The sequence below is a fragment of the Ammospiza nelsoni genome, chromosome 1, assembly GCF_027579445.1.
Source record: "Ammospiza nelsoni isolate bAmmNel1 chromosome 1, bAmmNel1.pri, whole genome shotgun sequence".
Classification (NCBI taxonomy): Eukaryota; Metazoa; Chordata; class Aves; order Passeriformes; family Passerellidae; genus Ammospiza; species Ammospiza nelsoni.
The window spans coordinates 622,544-637,796 of record NC_080633.1 but is presented as its reverse complement, the minus strand read 5'-3'; the positions used below and the strand labels follow the sequence as shown (position 1 = coordinate 637,796).

General features: G+C 61.3%; 1 protein-coding gene across 1 annotated transcript in view; it reads left to right on the top strand.

The window, feature by feature from the left end:
- SCAP (SREBF chaperone) overlaps window positions 1-15,249 on the top strand; it is a 58,913-nt gene extending 43,664 nt beyond the window's left edge. Inside the window, exons 10-23 of the mRNA XM_059490030.1 lie at window positions 467-561; window positions 1,097-1,195; window positions 2,236-2,502; window positions 3,491-3,891; window positions 4,861-5,031; window positions 6,029-6,224; window positions 7,039-7,154; window positions 7,241-7,781; window positions 8,448-8,533; window positions 9,653-9,735; window positions 10,669-10,838; window positions 12,512-12,592; window positions 13,167-13,373; window positions 14,053-15,249. Of these exons, the coding sequence (XP_059346013.1) occupies window positions 467-561; window positions 1,097-1,195; window positions 2,236-2,502; window positions 3,491-3,891; window positions 4,861-5,031; window positions 6,029-6,224; window positions 7,039-7,154; window positions 7,241-7,781; window positions 8,448-8,533; window positions 9,653-9,735; window positions 10,669-10,838; window positions 12,512-12,592; window positions 13,167-13,373; window positions 14,053-14,298 (2,759 nt within the window). The 3' untranslated portion in view covers window positions 14,299-15,249. The remainder of the gene's footprint in view (window positions 1-466; window positions 562-1,096; window positions 1,196-2,235; window positions 2,503-3,490; window positions 3,892-4,860; window positions 5,032-6,028; window positions 6,225-7,038; window positions 7,155-7,240; window positions 7,782-8,447; window positions 8,534-9,652; window positions 9,736-10,668; window positions 10,839-12,511; window positions 12,593-13,166; window positions 13,374-14,052) is intronic.
- Window positions 15,250-15,253: the final 4 nt, after the last annotated feature.

The window sequence follows — 15,253 nt, the reverse complement described above, 5'->3', positions numbered from 1 at the left end:
TTGGTAGGGGAGAGCTGGATCTCCTGGTGTGGATACTGAGCACTGCCCTCAGGTCATGGATATCAGAAGTGCAGAACGCAGGTCCTACAAAATTCCCCTGAATGTGAGACAAAATAATCTTTTCCATTCTATCAATGCTCTGTGCCTGTGGAAGGATTTGAGTGTGCTCACACCATGGATAAATGGGATTTGCAGTCTTCAAAGCTGTTTCTAAACATCAGGGAGAAGAGATTCTAGAGTGATGCTGATTTTAGTTTTAGAAATACAAGTGGTTTGGGTCCTGGATGGGAAACAGGACACAGAACTCCAGTTGGCCTTTGCATTCAGGAGTTTTAGCCTGGAAGGGCCTTTTGGGCCTGTTGCCTGTAGATTCCTGGTTTTAGGGAGGGGAAATGCTGCTCCTCTGGCTGTGTTCACGTGTGGCACAGTGAAGAGGCTGCCCTGACCTGTCCCTGCCCTCCCCCAGGCCTGAGCAATGAGAGCTGGTCCATCATGAAGAACATGGCCACAGAGCTGGGCATCATCCTCATCGGGTACTTCACCCTGGTCCCGGCCATCCAGGTGAGAGGGGCTGCAGGACAGAGCCTGAGCACTGCAGGGAGGCACTGGCAGCTGCTCACACAGCCAGGGAACTGGCTGGGCTGGAAAAGCCTTGGGACCATCAAATCCAAGTGTCCCCAGCACTGCCACCACTCGCCCGTGTCCCCCAGTGCCGCACAGCTGTAAAATCCCTCCAGGCACGGGGACTGCACCCCTGCCCTGGGCAGTTCCAGTGCCTAACAGCCCCTTCTGGGGAAGGAATTTCCCTAATTTTCCCTCATTTCTAATCTAAATCTCCCCTGGCACAACCTGAGGCTTCTTCCTCTCACCCTTTTCCTTGTTCCCTGGGAGCAGAGTCTCAGGTTTTGATGGGTTGTGGCCAAAGAGAACACAGAATGTGAATTATAATAAATACCTTGGGTTCTCTCACGGACTCCCCCAGCCCTGAGCTCTGAGCCAGCCCCAGAGGTGGATCCCAGGGTTATCAGTGAGGCACTGCTGGCTTCCCTCGCTCTGAGGTGCAGGGGGAGCTGATGCCTGTCTCACCCTCGCACAGGAGTTCTGCCTCTTTGCCGTGGTGGGGCTGGTGTCAGACTTCTTCCTGCAGATGTTCTTCTTCACCACCGTGCTGTCCATCGACATCCGCCGCATGGAGGTGGGCGAGGGGCACGGCCCGGGGCAGGAGGGGGGCACAGCCCCAGTATCCCACCCCTGAAAGGGGAAAAGGACAGAATCATGGACTCACTGAGCTCAGAAGGGCCTTTAACCACTCCCCAGCACCACCACTGTCCCTGCCCCTGAGTGCCACATCCTCGTGGCTGTTAAATCCCCCCAGGGATGGGGACTCCACTCCTGTTCTGGGCAGCTGTGCCAGGGCTGGCCCCCATTCCAGGAGGAAATTATTCCTGATATTTAACCTAAACTTCTCCATGTCAGCTTGAGGCTCTTTCTTCTGATCCTGAGCTGTTACAGTTCTGGTTCTGTACTTGCTTGGTTACACACACAGGGATTGGGAACAGAGCACTTGTGGGAAAAGGCACTCTTAGGAAGGACATGGAGCTGTGGGAGCAAATCCAGAGGAAACATCAAGTGGATTAGAGGGATGGAGCAGCTCTGCTGTGAGGAAAAGCTCAGAGAATTGGGTTTACACAGCCTGGGGATGGAAAGCTTAAAGACCTGCTTGTGGCCTTCCAGGACTTGAAGGGAGCCACAAGAAAGATGAGGAGGGATGTTGGACAGGTTAAGGGGGGATGTCTTCAAACTGACAGAGAGAAGGTTTCCATTGGACATTAGGAAGAACTTTGTGAGGGTGGGCAGGCCCTGGCACAGGTGCCCAGAGCAGCTGTGGCTGCCCCTGGATCCCTGGCAGTGCCCAGGGCCAGGCTGGACAGGGCTGGGAGCAGCCTGGGACCGCAGGAGGTGTCCCTGGGACAGTGGGAGGGGTCCCTGGCATGGCAGGGCTGGGATGGGGTGGACTTTAGGGTCCCTTCCATCCCAACCATTCCATGATTCCCTGAGTCTGTCAGTGTGCTGGTTGGGGTAAATGGGCTGGGAGGAGGCACCAAGGAGTCACCCCTGACCCTGGGGGCACAGTCCTTCTCCAGGGGTCCCTCCCAGCTCCCAGGGGTCCCTCCCAGCTCCCAGGGTCCCCTTGCACTGGAGCAGTCCCTCACCCCTGCCCTCTCTCTGTTGCAGCTGGCTGACCTGAACAAGCGCCTGCCCCCCGAGTCGTGCCCGGCCAGGCCCCCATGCCGCCCGCGGCCGCTGCGCCCGGCGGTGCCACACGCCATGACCCCCCACACCCCACACAGCATGGCCCCACACGGCCCCCACGGCCCCCACCCCGTCACCCCCCACACCATCACCCTGCAGCCGTCCTCGCTGCGCAACCTGCGCCTGCCCAAGCGCCTGCGCGTCATCTACTTCTTCGCCCGCACCCGCCTGGCACAGCGCCTCATCATGGTACGTGGGGGCACACAGAGAGACTGGCAGGGGGGCACAGGGACTGCCGGGGGGCGCACACACTGCCAGGGGGGGCACACACGCTGCCAGGAGGGTACAGAGACTGCCAGGGGCTCACACATGGCCGGGGGGGCACTCAGACTGCCAGGGGGGCACACAGAGAGCACGGATGGCACACACGCTGCCAGGAGGACTGCACAGGCAGGGGGACAGAGCAGTGATCTGAAGGGCAGGGGACAGGGAGGTGGCACTGAGGGCAGGGGACAGGGAGGTGACACTGAGAGAGCTGTCTCTCACCCTGCACAGGCAGGGGACAGGGCAGTGGCACTGAGGGAGCTGTGTCTCTCTCAGGCAGGGGACAGGGAGGTGGCACTGAGTGCAGGGGACAGGAAGGTGGCACTGAGGGCAGGGGACAGGGAGGTGACACTGAGAGAGCTGTCTCTCACCCTGCACAGGCAGGGGACAGGGCAGTGGCACTGAATGGCAGGTGACAATGCAGTGACACTGAGGGTGCTGTCTCTCACCCTGCACAGGCAGAGGACAGGGCAGTGACACTGAGGGCACTGTGTCTCTCTCAGGCAGGGGACAGGGAGGTGGCACTGAGGGCAGGGGACAGGGCAGTGACACTGAGGGCACTGTCTCTCCCCGCACAGGCAGGTGACAATGCAGTGACACTGAGGGCAGGGGACAATGCAGTGACACTGAGGGCAGGGGACAGGGCAGTGACACTGAGGGCAGGGGACAATGCAGTGACACTGAGGGCGCTGTCTCTCCCCGCACAGGCAGGGGACAATGCAGTGACACTGAGGGCAGGGGACAATGCAGTGACACTGAGGGCACTGTCTCTCTCCCCGCACAAGCAGGTGACAATGCAGTGACACTGAGGGCAGGGGACAATGCAGTGACACTGAGGGCAGGGGACAGGGCAGTGGCACTGAGGGCAGGTGACAATGCAGTGACACTGAGGGCACTGTCTCTCCCCGCACAGGCCGGCACAGTGATCTGGATCGGAATCCTGCTGTACACGGACCCCGCCGGGCTCCGCACCTACCTCACGTCGCAGGTGACGGAGCAGAGTCCCCTGGGGGACGCGGGCCTGCCCGCCATGCCCGTTCCCGGCGGGGTCCTGCCCGCCGGGGACCCCAAGCTGGCCCTGTCCGTGTTCCCCTCGGAGCCCGTGCAGCTGCCCGAGAACCGCACGGAGCCCAAGGCGCGGCTGGAGCCCGAGCAGCAGCCCTGGGGCCCCGAGGGCAGGGCCGGCGGGCAGCTGGAGCTGGGAACGGAGGCACAGGTCACCTGGGGAGCCGAGGATGAGGAGATCTGGAGGAAGCTTTCCTTCAGGCACTGGCCTGCCCTCTTCAGCTACTACAACATCACCCTGGCCAAGAGGCAAGTGCGGTGGGCTGGCATGGGGTGCCACTGGCACAGGGAGCTGGCAGCTGAGCCCAAGGTTTTGTCTTGCTTCTGTCCTTGGTGCTCTCAACTCACACAGCCTGCTTCCATGGGGCTCATCCCAGCTGTGTGTGCGGGAGGAGCTGCTGAGCAGCGCCCCTGGGGTGGGCAGAGCTCACAAACCCTCCAGGGCTGTTCCTCTGGGAGTCAGGGTTGTTCCACTCTGCTCTTGGGTGGTTTGTGTGCTGGGTGTCTTGTGTCTTCCTTCATCCTGGAATTGAAGTTTTCAAATTTGCAAAACAAGAAAAGGGGGCTCAGAGGGGCCCTTGTGGCTCTGCAGAACTCCTGACAGGAGGGGACAGCCAGGGGGTCAGGCTGTGCTCCAGTGAACAGGGACAGGAGGAGAGGGAACGGCCTCAGGGGTTTCCAGGGGAGGGTCAGGGTGGATACTGGGAAGAATCCTTCCCCAAAAGCTGGCACAGCTGCCCAGGGCAGTAGTGGAGTCCCCATCCCTGGAGAGATTTAAAAGCCCTGTGGATGTGGGGTTTGGGGACATGGGTTAGTGGTGGCCTTGGCAGCACAAGGGGAAGCAGTCAGACTCGATGTCAGAGGGTTTTTCCAACTCCAGTAATTCCACAGCTGTCTGATACAATCATCTGTAAGGGATGGAAATAGTACATGTGAGGAAGAGACAGCTGAGCTGAAAAAGCTGCTAGGTGAGACCTCCCAGCCTGCAGCACACAGGAAACCAGGCTTAAATTCATGGGATCCACTTGATCTCGTCAGGCTTCATTTCTGTTGGCTCTTTGAAAAGTTAAAAAACCTGGGGAATAGCTTTAGAGGAGAATATTTCAAGGACACCTTTAGCTCAGAGCACCTGAATTTACACGCTGAAAGCACCCTGATCCCTGCCGTGGCTGCCTGTCCCCCGGTGCCCCTCCTGAGCCGCTGTCCCTGTGCCCGCAGGTACATCAGCATCCTGCCGGCCATCCCCGTGACGCTGTACCTGAAGCCGCAGGAGGCGCTGGAGATGCGGCACCCGCAGGAGGCGCGGCGCTCGCAGCCCTTCCTGGACACGGCCCCGCGGCCCGAGCGCGGCGCGCAGCCCCGCGGCCACCAGGACGTCACCCTCTACAAGTACCGTGTCTGTCACGGCCAGGGGCAACGGGGCTGCTTCAGGCTGCTCCTTCAGGGCTGGTTCCTCAGGGCCCCTCCCTGCTGGGAGACCAGAAAGCTCCTGAAGCTGCGGTGCCAGAGCTGGGGACGCTCCTGTGCAAAGCAGCAGCTGGGGATGCTGGGGATGCTGCAGTGCAAAGCAGCAGCTGGGGATGCTCCAGTGCAAAGCAGCTGCTGGGGATGCTGCAGTGCAAAGCAGCAGCTGGGGATGCTCCTGTGCAAAGCAGCAGCTCAGGGTGCTGGGGATGCTGCAGTGCAAAGCAGCAGCTGGGGATGCTCCTGTGCAAAGGGAAATTGGTGCATCCTCGCACTTTTCCATCACTGAGAGCAGGCTGTGCATGGAGCCCCTTAGGGCTCCTGCAGCAATACAGGGTGACCAGGACAGAAGGTCAATTTGGGGGTTTAAATGTGATTTCATAGAAGCCCAGAATGGTCTGGGTTGGAAGGGACCTTAAAACCAATCCAGTCCCACTCTGTGCCATGGGCAGGGACATCTTCCACTATCCCAGGGTGCTCCAAGCCCTGTCCAACCTTGCCTTGGACACTTCCAAGGATCCAGCAACCACCTGAATATAATTTGATAATGATTTATTTGGGATCAGATCAAACTCTGGTGCAAGGAGCTTCCCTCTCTGTGGAGAGAACAGCTCACAACCCCTGCCTGAATCTGCACGTGCTGAACACACTGTTATCCCATCCCCAGCTGGTGTTTTCTTAAAATCTTAGTCGCTCATTACTTTCCTTACTGAAAAGCCTCAAAATCTTGTAATGGGGAAATTGTCATTTTCCCATTAAACTCCCCTTAATTTCCAACAAATGTCTGTAATTTGTTGAAAAGCCTTCTCAGCTGAGAAACAGACCAGCATATGAGTAATCCGGGCACAGAACTTCCCAAATCTATCCGTGGACTGGAAACTGGAGTTTATTTCCTTACCTTCTTGTCTCTGTGTGCCCCCAGGGTGGCTGCCCTAGGCCTGGCATCGGGCATCCTGCTGGTGCTGCTGCTGTTCTGCCTCTACCGGGTGCTGTGCCCCAAGAACTACGGGCAGAACGGGCCGGGCCGGCGGCGCCGCGGGGACCTGCCCTGCGACGACTACGGCTACTCGCCCCCCGAGACTGAGATCGTGCCCCTGGTCCTCAGGGGACACCTCATGGTACGTCCAGCTTTGCAATACATTCCTCTGGAAAGGCTATTGGGGCGTGAAATTCCTGCAGCACGCTCTGTCTCCTCCTGGGGCTGGCTGGCTGCAGTTCCACCATCACCGCCTCTGGCTTCCATTCCCTGCTTTGCTGGGATGGCTCCACATTGTCCACATTGCTGAGCACCAGGGGACAGCTGGACGGGGCACTCGGGGCTCTGGATGTGGCACTGGGGCTCTGGATGTGGCACTCGGCACTCTGGGCTGGGTGACAAAGTGGAGGATCAGTCACAGGCGTGACTCAGTGCTCTGGGAGGGATTTTCCAGCCAGGGTGAGTCTGGGATTCTTCCTGTTCTGAGATGAAACAAAGCTCTTAGGCATTCAGAAAGATGAGTTTGCAGTGTCTCCCAGCAAAGCTGTGTCTCTGCTCCTGATCCTGCCTTCAGACTGGGATGGAATTTTTTAGGGAAGGCAAGACAGGTGGAGTCTGTTGGGTTTGCAGCAGTGCAGTGCACACTGAGGGCTCTGGGCAGAGATCCTGGAATCCCGGAACGGTTTGGGTTGAAAGGGACCTTGAAACTCATCCAGTGCCACCCCTGCCATGGCAGGGACACCTTCCACTGTCCCAGGTTGCTCCAAGCCCTGTCCAACCTGGTCTCGGACCCTTCCAGGAACATCCATGTCCTCACCGTCCCTCAGTTCCTAACCCAGCCAGCTTTGACATGAAGTCCACCACCTCTGCAGTTCTGCACCCTCACCAGGCTGTGCTCAGCACGCAGAGGCCTCGGTGGTGCCCCACTGAGCTGTGCTCGTCCTTGTCCCCCACAGGACATCGAGTGCCTGGCCAGTGACGGGATGCTGCTGGTGAGCTGCTGCCTGGTGGGGCAGATCCGCGTGTGGGACGCGCAGACGGGCGACTGCCTCACCGTCATCCCCAAGCCCAGGTACGGCCTGGCCGTGTCCCCGCAGCCCCACAGCGCTCCCGGGAGGCAGCCCACAGCCAGGGGCTCAGCTCCGTCCCTCCTTGCAGGCTGCGCCGGGACAGCAGCGGCATCTTCGACTACCAGGAGGGCTGGGACGCCAGCCCGGACGGCAAGAACGGCCCGGAGGACTCCTTTGAGAGCAGCCACCAGCTGAAACGGCTGCTGGGGCCCCCGCAGCCGCCGCTGTTCTGCGACCAGCCCGACCTGACCTCCCTGATCGACACCAACTTCCTGGAGCACGCCAAGGCCGAGCCGGAGCCGCGGCTGCGGGCGGTGGGCGCGCGCCGCAAGGACTCGGGCTACGACTTCAGCAGCCTGGTGGGGAAGGTGTACGAGGAGCACGGCGGCTCCGGCTGCAGGAACGGCTCCTTCCCGGGGCTCCCGGCCCCGCACGGCCCCGCCGGGCTCTGCGGGAGCGGCGGCCGCGCCCCGGCCTGCGGGGGGGACGAGGGCGGCTGCGGCGGGGACGAGAGCTGCGACAAATCCTCGCCCCCGCCGTCCTGGGGAGGGGACCTGGAGAGCTCCATCTGGAGCCTGGAGCTGCAGGGGAACCTCATCGTGGCTGGCAGGAGCAACGGCAAGCTGGAGGTGAGGAGTGGGGACACAGTAATGGGAGGTGGAGATGGGCAGGGACGCCGAGGGGAAGGTGGGGATGAGGAACAGGGACGCAGTAACAGGAGGGTGGAGGTCAGGAATAGGGACACAGTAACAGGGAGGTGGAGAGGAGGAACGGGGACACAGTAACAGGGAGATGGAGATGAAGGGGTACACAGTAACAGAGGTGTAGATGAGTGGGGCGCAGTAACGGGAGGGTGGAGGTGAGGAGCAGGGACACAGGAGCAGAGAGGTGGAGATGAGGAACAAGCACACAGTAACAGAGGTGGAGAGAAGGAACAGGGACACAGTAACAGGAGGGTGGAGATGAGGAGCAGGAATGCAGTAATGGGAGGTGGAGATGAGGAGCGGGGTTGCACTAACAGAGAGGTGGAGATGAAGAGCGGGGATGCAGTAACAGGAGAGTGAAGATGAGGAGCAGGGATGCAGTAACAAGAGGGTGGAGATGAGCAGAGATGCAGTAATGGGAGGTGGAGATGAGGAGCAGGGACACAGCAATGGGAAGCAGGAGGTCACACAGCCTGGCACAGGGAGCTGTGACTGCTCACTCAGCTCAGGGGCCGGGAGCAGGGCACACAGAGCTGTTCAGGATCCCAGGTCCCTGTGGCCAGTGTCACCACAGTGCCCCCTCCTCCCCAGGTATGGGATGCCATCGAGGGGACCCTCCGCAGCAGCAATGATGAAGGACAATCCGGCATCACCGTCCTCGTCTTCCTCAACAACAGGTGACTCCTTGTGCAGGTGCTGGGAGATCCTCAGCCCCAACCTCCACGGCAGCTCCCAGCAGCAGAGGCTCAGCTGGAATGTCTCCTCCCTGGAATCAGTGTCATGGAGTGTCCTGAGCTGGAAGGGCCCCCAGGGATCATGGAGTCCAACCCCTGGCCCTGCCCAAGACACCCCAGCAACCCCACCCTGTGCCTTAGAGCTTTGTCCAAGCACTCCTGAGCTCTGGCAGGGTTGGAGCTGTCACCATTCCCAGGGGAGCCCATTCAGTGTCTAACCACCTTTGCTTGCTATCCAACCTCACATCCAGCCTAATCCTCTGTGTATCCACCTTTCACCAGCTTTCCTGGCTCCAGGAATGCTCCAGCAGCCACTTCTTCTGCCCTCAGTGATGTCAGTAGCTGAACGTCCAAGGCTGGGACACCTTTGGGTCACTGCTGTTCAGAGGCACTGCCATTGTCCATTCCATTCAGAGCTGTGTCCAGTTCAGAGGCACTGCTGTTGTCCATTCAAAGCTGTGTCCAGTTCAGAGGCACTGCCATTGTCCATTCAGAGCTGTGTCCAGTTCAGAGGCACTGCCATTGTCCATTCAGAGCTGTGTCCAGTTCAGAGGCACTGCCATTGTCCATTCCATTCTGAGCTGTCCAGTTCAGAGGCACTGCCGTTGTCCAGTCCACTCAGAGCTGTGTCCAGTTCAGAGGCACTGCCATTGTCCATTCCATTCTGAGCTGTGTCCAGTTCAGAGGCACTGCCATTGTCCAGTCCATTCTGAGCTGTCCAGTTCAGAGGCACTGCCATTGTCCATTCCACTCAGAGCTGTGTCCAGTTCAGAGGCACTGCCATTGTCCAGTCCATTCTGAGCTGTCCAGTTCAGAGGCACTGCCATTGTCCAGTCCATTCTGAGCTGTCCAGTTCAGAGGCACTGCCATTGTCCATTCCATTCTGAGCTGTCCAGTTCAGAGGCACTGCCATTGTCCATTCCACTCAGAGCTGTGTCCAGTGTCCCAGCCCAGCTCTGTGCAGCCCCCTCCCGGGGGTGGGGGGTCTGTGCTTGGCCTGGGGGTGTTCCCAGGTTTGGGGCTCGGGGAAGGGCCTCTCTCAGCCCCACCTCTGTCCCTCAGGATCGTGGCTGCCCGCCTGAACGGCTCCTTGGATTTCTTCTCTCTGGAGACACACACGGCCTTGAACCACCTGCAGTTCCGAGGTGAGCAGTGTTGGAACGTCAGTGCAGTGCCCTGGGCTCCTGCCTTCCCCTCCCTGCAGCTGAGCCTTCCTCCTCCTCACAGCCCCTTCAGCTTTGGTGGTAACTGCTCCAGAACACCCAGAGCTGTGCTGAGCTGAGGGAGCTCCTGTGCTGGGCACCCTGGCAGGTGGGGTGTGGGACTGGATGGGCTTTAAGGGCTCTTCCATCCCAAACCAGTCTGGAATTCTCTGATGCTGTTGAGACCCTCACTCAGCTGTCCTTAGCACAAGTTGTTCTCAGCTGCATTCCTGACACTGGCAGGGGGGTTATTTACAGACCACGAACGAGATGGGGCTGCTGTGGAAAGTTCCTCAAGCTGTTTATTTTTCAGCATCACTCTCATTACATGATTATGACAATGGGAAGATGCCAGCAGCTCACAATCCAGGCAGCAGACCAAAAAACTTAATGTTACAACTTACTTTATAAGCTTCTTAACCAATCACACGAAGCAAAAGCATATTGACAGTGGTTCTATCCAACCACCATAAGCACATGTACCTTTGGTTAAACAATGCTTGCTTATTTCAAATACAATACCTGCTTGTAAGCCTTAAAACACAACGCACAGAGCTCCATTATTAAGCTTTAACCTTCTTAATATCTTGCTAGATAAACTTTCTGCAGCTTAGAGAGTTATTCAGACAAACGTTAATACACAGGCCATTGTTCTGTTTGCCCTTGCTTTTTCTACAGTTTAAATAATTTTTCTGCTGACCTAACTCACGACTGTTGCTTAGCTCTGCTCACAGTTCTGCTGTATCTGAGTCTGGGGCCTGCCTTTTGCAGCTTTCCCAAAACCGCTCTGATTTTATAGATTCCCACCCATTCCCAGCCCCAGTTCCCCGGTTCCCAGCACCCAGACCCCTCTCTCTGACCCCGTGTGTCCCGCAGGAGGCCCGGGCAGGAGCAGCCTGCCGCCGTCGCCGGAGCTGAGCCGCGGGGCCGCGGGGCTGCGCTGCCGCCTCACGCACAGCGTGGCGTGCGCGCACCACAAACCCATCACCGCGCTGAGGGCCGCGGCCGGCCGCCTCGTCACCGGCAGCCAGGACCACACGCTCAGGGTGAGCGGGGCAGGGACACCCGGGCAGGGACAGCGGGGCAGGCAGGGACAGCCAGGACCACACGCTCAGGGTGAGCGGGACAGGGATGGATGGGCAGGGAGGGACAGCCAGGACCACACGCTCAGGGTGAGCGGGACAGGGACACCCGGGCAGGGACAGCGGGGCAGGCAGGGACAGCCAGGACCACACGCTCAGGGTGAGCGGGACAGGGATGGATGGGCAGGGACAGTGGGACAGGGAGGGACAGGGAGGGACAGGGAGGGACAGCCAGGACGACACGCTCGGGGTGAGCAGGGCAGGGATGGATGGGCAGGGACAGCGGGACAGGGAGGGACAGCCAGGACCACACGCTCAGGGTGAGCGGGACAGGGATGGATGGGCAGGGAGGGACAGCCAGGACCACACGCTCAGGGTGAGCGGGACAGGGACACCCGGGCAGGGACAGCGGGACAGGGAGGGACAGCCAGGACCACACTCTCAGGGTGAGCGGGACACAGGGACAGCGGGGCAGGGACAGCGGGACAGGGAGGGACAGGCAGGACCACACGCTCGGGGTGAGCGGAACAGGGATGGATGGGCAGGGACAGTGGGGCAGGGAGGGACAGGGAGGGACAGCCAGGACCACACGCTCAGGGTGAGCGGGGCAGGGATGGATGGGCAGGGACAGCGGGGCAGGGAGGGGGAGCTGGGAGTTCTGTGGGATCTGTTCACCGAGAAGTCCAAGGACAGAGCCCAGAATGTCACCCTGAGCTGAGTGTGGGACCCTCGTGCCTCGGGAATGGGATGGAGTCACTGAGGCTGGGAAAGCTCTTCAAGATTGTCGAGTCCAGCCAGTGCCCAGCAGTGCCAAGGCCACCACAAACCCATGTCCCCAAGTGCCACATCCACATGGCTTTAAAATCCCTTCAGGGATGGGGACTCCACCACTGCCCTGGCAGCCCCTTCCAATGCCGGATCACCTTTCCCACAAAGGAGTTTTCCCAATATCCAGCCTAAACCTCCCTTTCCTCCTGTCCCTGTTCCCTGGAGCGGAACCCAACCACCCCGACTGTCCCCTCCTGTCAGGAGCTGTGCAGAGCCACAAGGTCCCTCCTGAGACCCCTTTGCTCCAGGCTGAGCCCCTTCCCAGCTCCCTCAGCCTCTCCTGGGGCTCCAAACCCTTCCCAGCTCCGTTCCCTTCCCTGGACACGCTCCAGCCCCTCCAGGTCTTCCTGTCGGGGGGACCCAAAGCAGCCCCCAGGATCTGAGGCCCTTCAGCAGGGCCAGCACAAAGGGACAATCCCTGCCCTGATCTTGCAGCCACAGTATTTTGACACAAAATCCAGGAGCCATTGGCCTCTTGCTCATCTGGGTCACGTCCACCAGCACCCCAGGGTCTTTCCAGCTCCTGTGTCCCCAGCCTGGAGCATTCCATGAGGCTGCTGTGACATTCCCTGAGTGGCAGACCCAGGTTCTGGGGTGTCCCTTCTCCCCTTCCCCTATGCAGTCACTGCCCTGTGGCCACCCTGGCACTGCCCACCAGCCATGCCCTGCCCTGCACCCCCTGGCACCACAGGCAGGCTCTGGCTGTGCACGGTGGGACCAGGTGGGACCTGCTGTGCCATGGGAGCTCAGGTGGCACCACCCAGAGCCCAGGTGGCCCCAGAGCCTCACTCGGGCCTCTCCTGCCCCAGGTGTTCCGGCTGGAGGACTCGTGCTGCCTGTTCACCCTGCAGGGCCACTCGGGAGCCATCACGGCCGTGTACATCGACCAGGTACGGGCAGCTGCTGGGCCTGAGCCCTCACACTGAGCTGATACCTGAGCCCACGCTGAGATCACACCTCAGCCCGTCCCTGCTCCCATCCCTGAGCCAGTGGTTCAGCTGGAGGCACCCATCTGGCCCCCTCCATCTCTCACTGGCCAAGCCAGAGTTTCCCCCCCAGTTCTCTGTGAGCTCAGCAATCTCTTTTCCTGGAGATCTCTTGCTCCTCTGTCCTTCTGGAGCAGGGAATCCCTGTCCCTGCACTGCGAGCTGGGGCTGAGCAGGCCTGAAACGGGGCCTGAGCCCCCAGGGAGGCTCTGTCCCAGTGCCAGGAGGAGTGGGGGTCCCCCTTGTGCTCCCTACAGTGCGAGTGCCCCCAGGTGCTCTCCCACTGCACAGAGGTGACCTCGGGTGCCTCTGCACTGGGGTTCCTGGGCTCTGTTCCCCCAGCCTGCTCAGGCACAGGGAACGGGCATGGAATCCCTGGGCTGGCAGCGCAGGGTGCAGCCCCGCTCGCTCCCCTGCATCGGGAGCATTGGTGGCACCGCGTGTGCCCCGGCACTGAGGTGTCCCCGCTGTCCTGCAGACCATGGTGCTGGCCAGCGGCGGCCAGGACGGGGCCATCTGCCTGTGGGACGTGCTGACGGGCAGCCGCGTCAGCCACATGTTCGCGCACCGCGGGGACGTCACCTCGCTGACCTGCACCACCTCCTGCGTCATCAGCAGCGGCCTGGACGACGTCATCAGCATCTGGGACCGCAGCTCGGGCGTCAAGCTCTACTCCATCCAGCAGGTGCGACCTGGGAGGGTTAACCAGGAATTGCCCGGGTGGGAAAACCCTTGGAGACCCTGGAGTCCAACCCCTGCGCTGCCAAGGCCACCACTGATTGTGTCCACAGGTGCCACATCCACAGGGATTTTAAATCCTTCCAGGGCAGGACACTGCTCTGCTACCCTGGGCAGCCCCTTCTGAAGTCTCATCACCCTTTCCATGGGGAAATTCCTGCTGATGTACCCCCTGAGGCTCCCCAGCCCGGCCTGAGGCCATTCCCTCTCCTCCTGTCCCTGTTCCCAACCGCCCCACAGCTGTTCCCTCCTGTCAGGAGCTGTGCAGAGCCACAAGGTGCCTCCTGAGCCTCCTTCTCTCCAGGCTGAGCCCTTGCCCAGCTCACACCCTCAGGGGCCCTCCTGGTTTTTCCAGGCCCCCACCAGACCCTGCAGACACCTCAGCTGCGCTTGGAGGCTGCAGAGCTCGTGTTTCAGCTGGGCACGCTTGGAACAGCCTCCCTGTCCCAGGAAAAGGCTCCGGTCACGCAGGGTCTAGCTCTGCCCCGCTCCCAACCCCGGAGCTCAGCTCTCTACCCTCAGAGCTCGGTTCTGACCCCCGGAGCTCAGCTCTCACCTCTGTCCCGCTCCAGTCCTCGGAGCTCGGCTCCCGATCCCAGAGCTCAGCTCTCCCCTCCGTCCCGCAGGAGCTGGGCTGCGGCGCCAGCCTGGGCGTCATCTCGGACAACCTGCTGGTGACGGGGGGCCAGGGCTGCGTGTCCTTCTGGGACATCGGCTACGGGGACCTGCTCCAGACCGTCTACCTGGGCAAGAGCAACGAGTCGCAGCCGGCGCGGCAGATCCTGGTGCTGGAGAACGCCGCCATCGTCTGCAACTTCGGCAGCGAGCTCAGCCTGGTCTACGTGCCCTCGGTGCTGGAGAAGTTGGACTGAGCAGGAGAAGGGGACTGAGGCGGGGCTGGGGCTGTGCCGGACGGGGGCCGCGGGCTCCGTGCGTCCATCCGCGCCACCGGAACGGCTCCGGTCACCGAGCGGGGCGGGGGCCGCCGCCCTCCCGTGCTGTCCCCGCTCCGGAATCTTCCAAGCGGTCTCGGGGCCCCCGGCAGCGATGGTGCGGAGGGACGCGGGGCGGGACAGGGCAGAGCGGGGACAGTGTGCTGGCTCCCGGGCCGGACACACAGCGGTGGCTGTCCCACCCCGGGACACAGAGCGGCCCTCGGCCAGCCCCGGCCCCGGGTGGAAGCCGGGAGAGCACCGGGACCGGGACCAGGACCGGCCCGTCGCGGGCGCGGCTCGGCCCCCACGTGCCTTAGGGCGCGGCAGGGCCCGCCCGATCCCGCCCGGGGCCGCAGCTGCCCCCACTCTATTTATTTATACGCTGTAAATAGTTATTTATTGGGAGGGGGGGCGCGGGGGCCCAGCCCCGGCAGCGCTGCCCTCGCCGTGCCCTGGCACAGCTGCCCTGCCCGGCTCCCTCCTGCGCCCCGGCTGCAGCAATAGCACCTTCCTCCTCCTCCCCTTCCTCCTCCTCCTCCCGCTGCGGGGCCAGAGGAGGCTTTTCTCAGGTTGGGAGCGGGCGCTGGGAGGGACCCAGCGGGGCACAGCGGGACCAACGAGCACAGCCAGGAACGGGGCAGCCCCGGGGCTCCCCCGAGCACGGGCCGGGCCCCGCTGCAGCCCCGGGGCTCCCGGCCCGTCCCCCTGCCCCGAAGCGCCCGTTCTCGACCCCCGGTGATTGTAGGGGCGGCGCCGGCCGGGGCGGGGGGACCCCCGGGACCCCGGCCCAGCCCCCGCGGGTGGCCTTCGCCCAGCTGTACCTTTGTGCTGTACAGGGGACGCTTTTTGTACCGATCGTGTTTTATAACGTGTGCGGAACATCCATTAAACG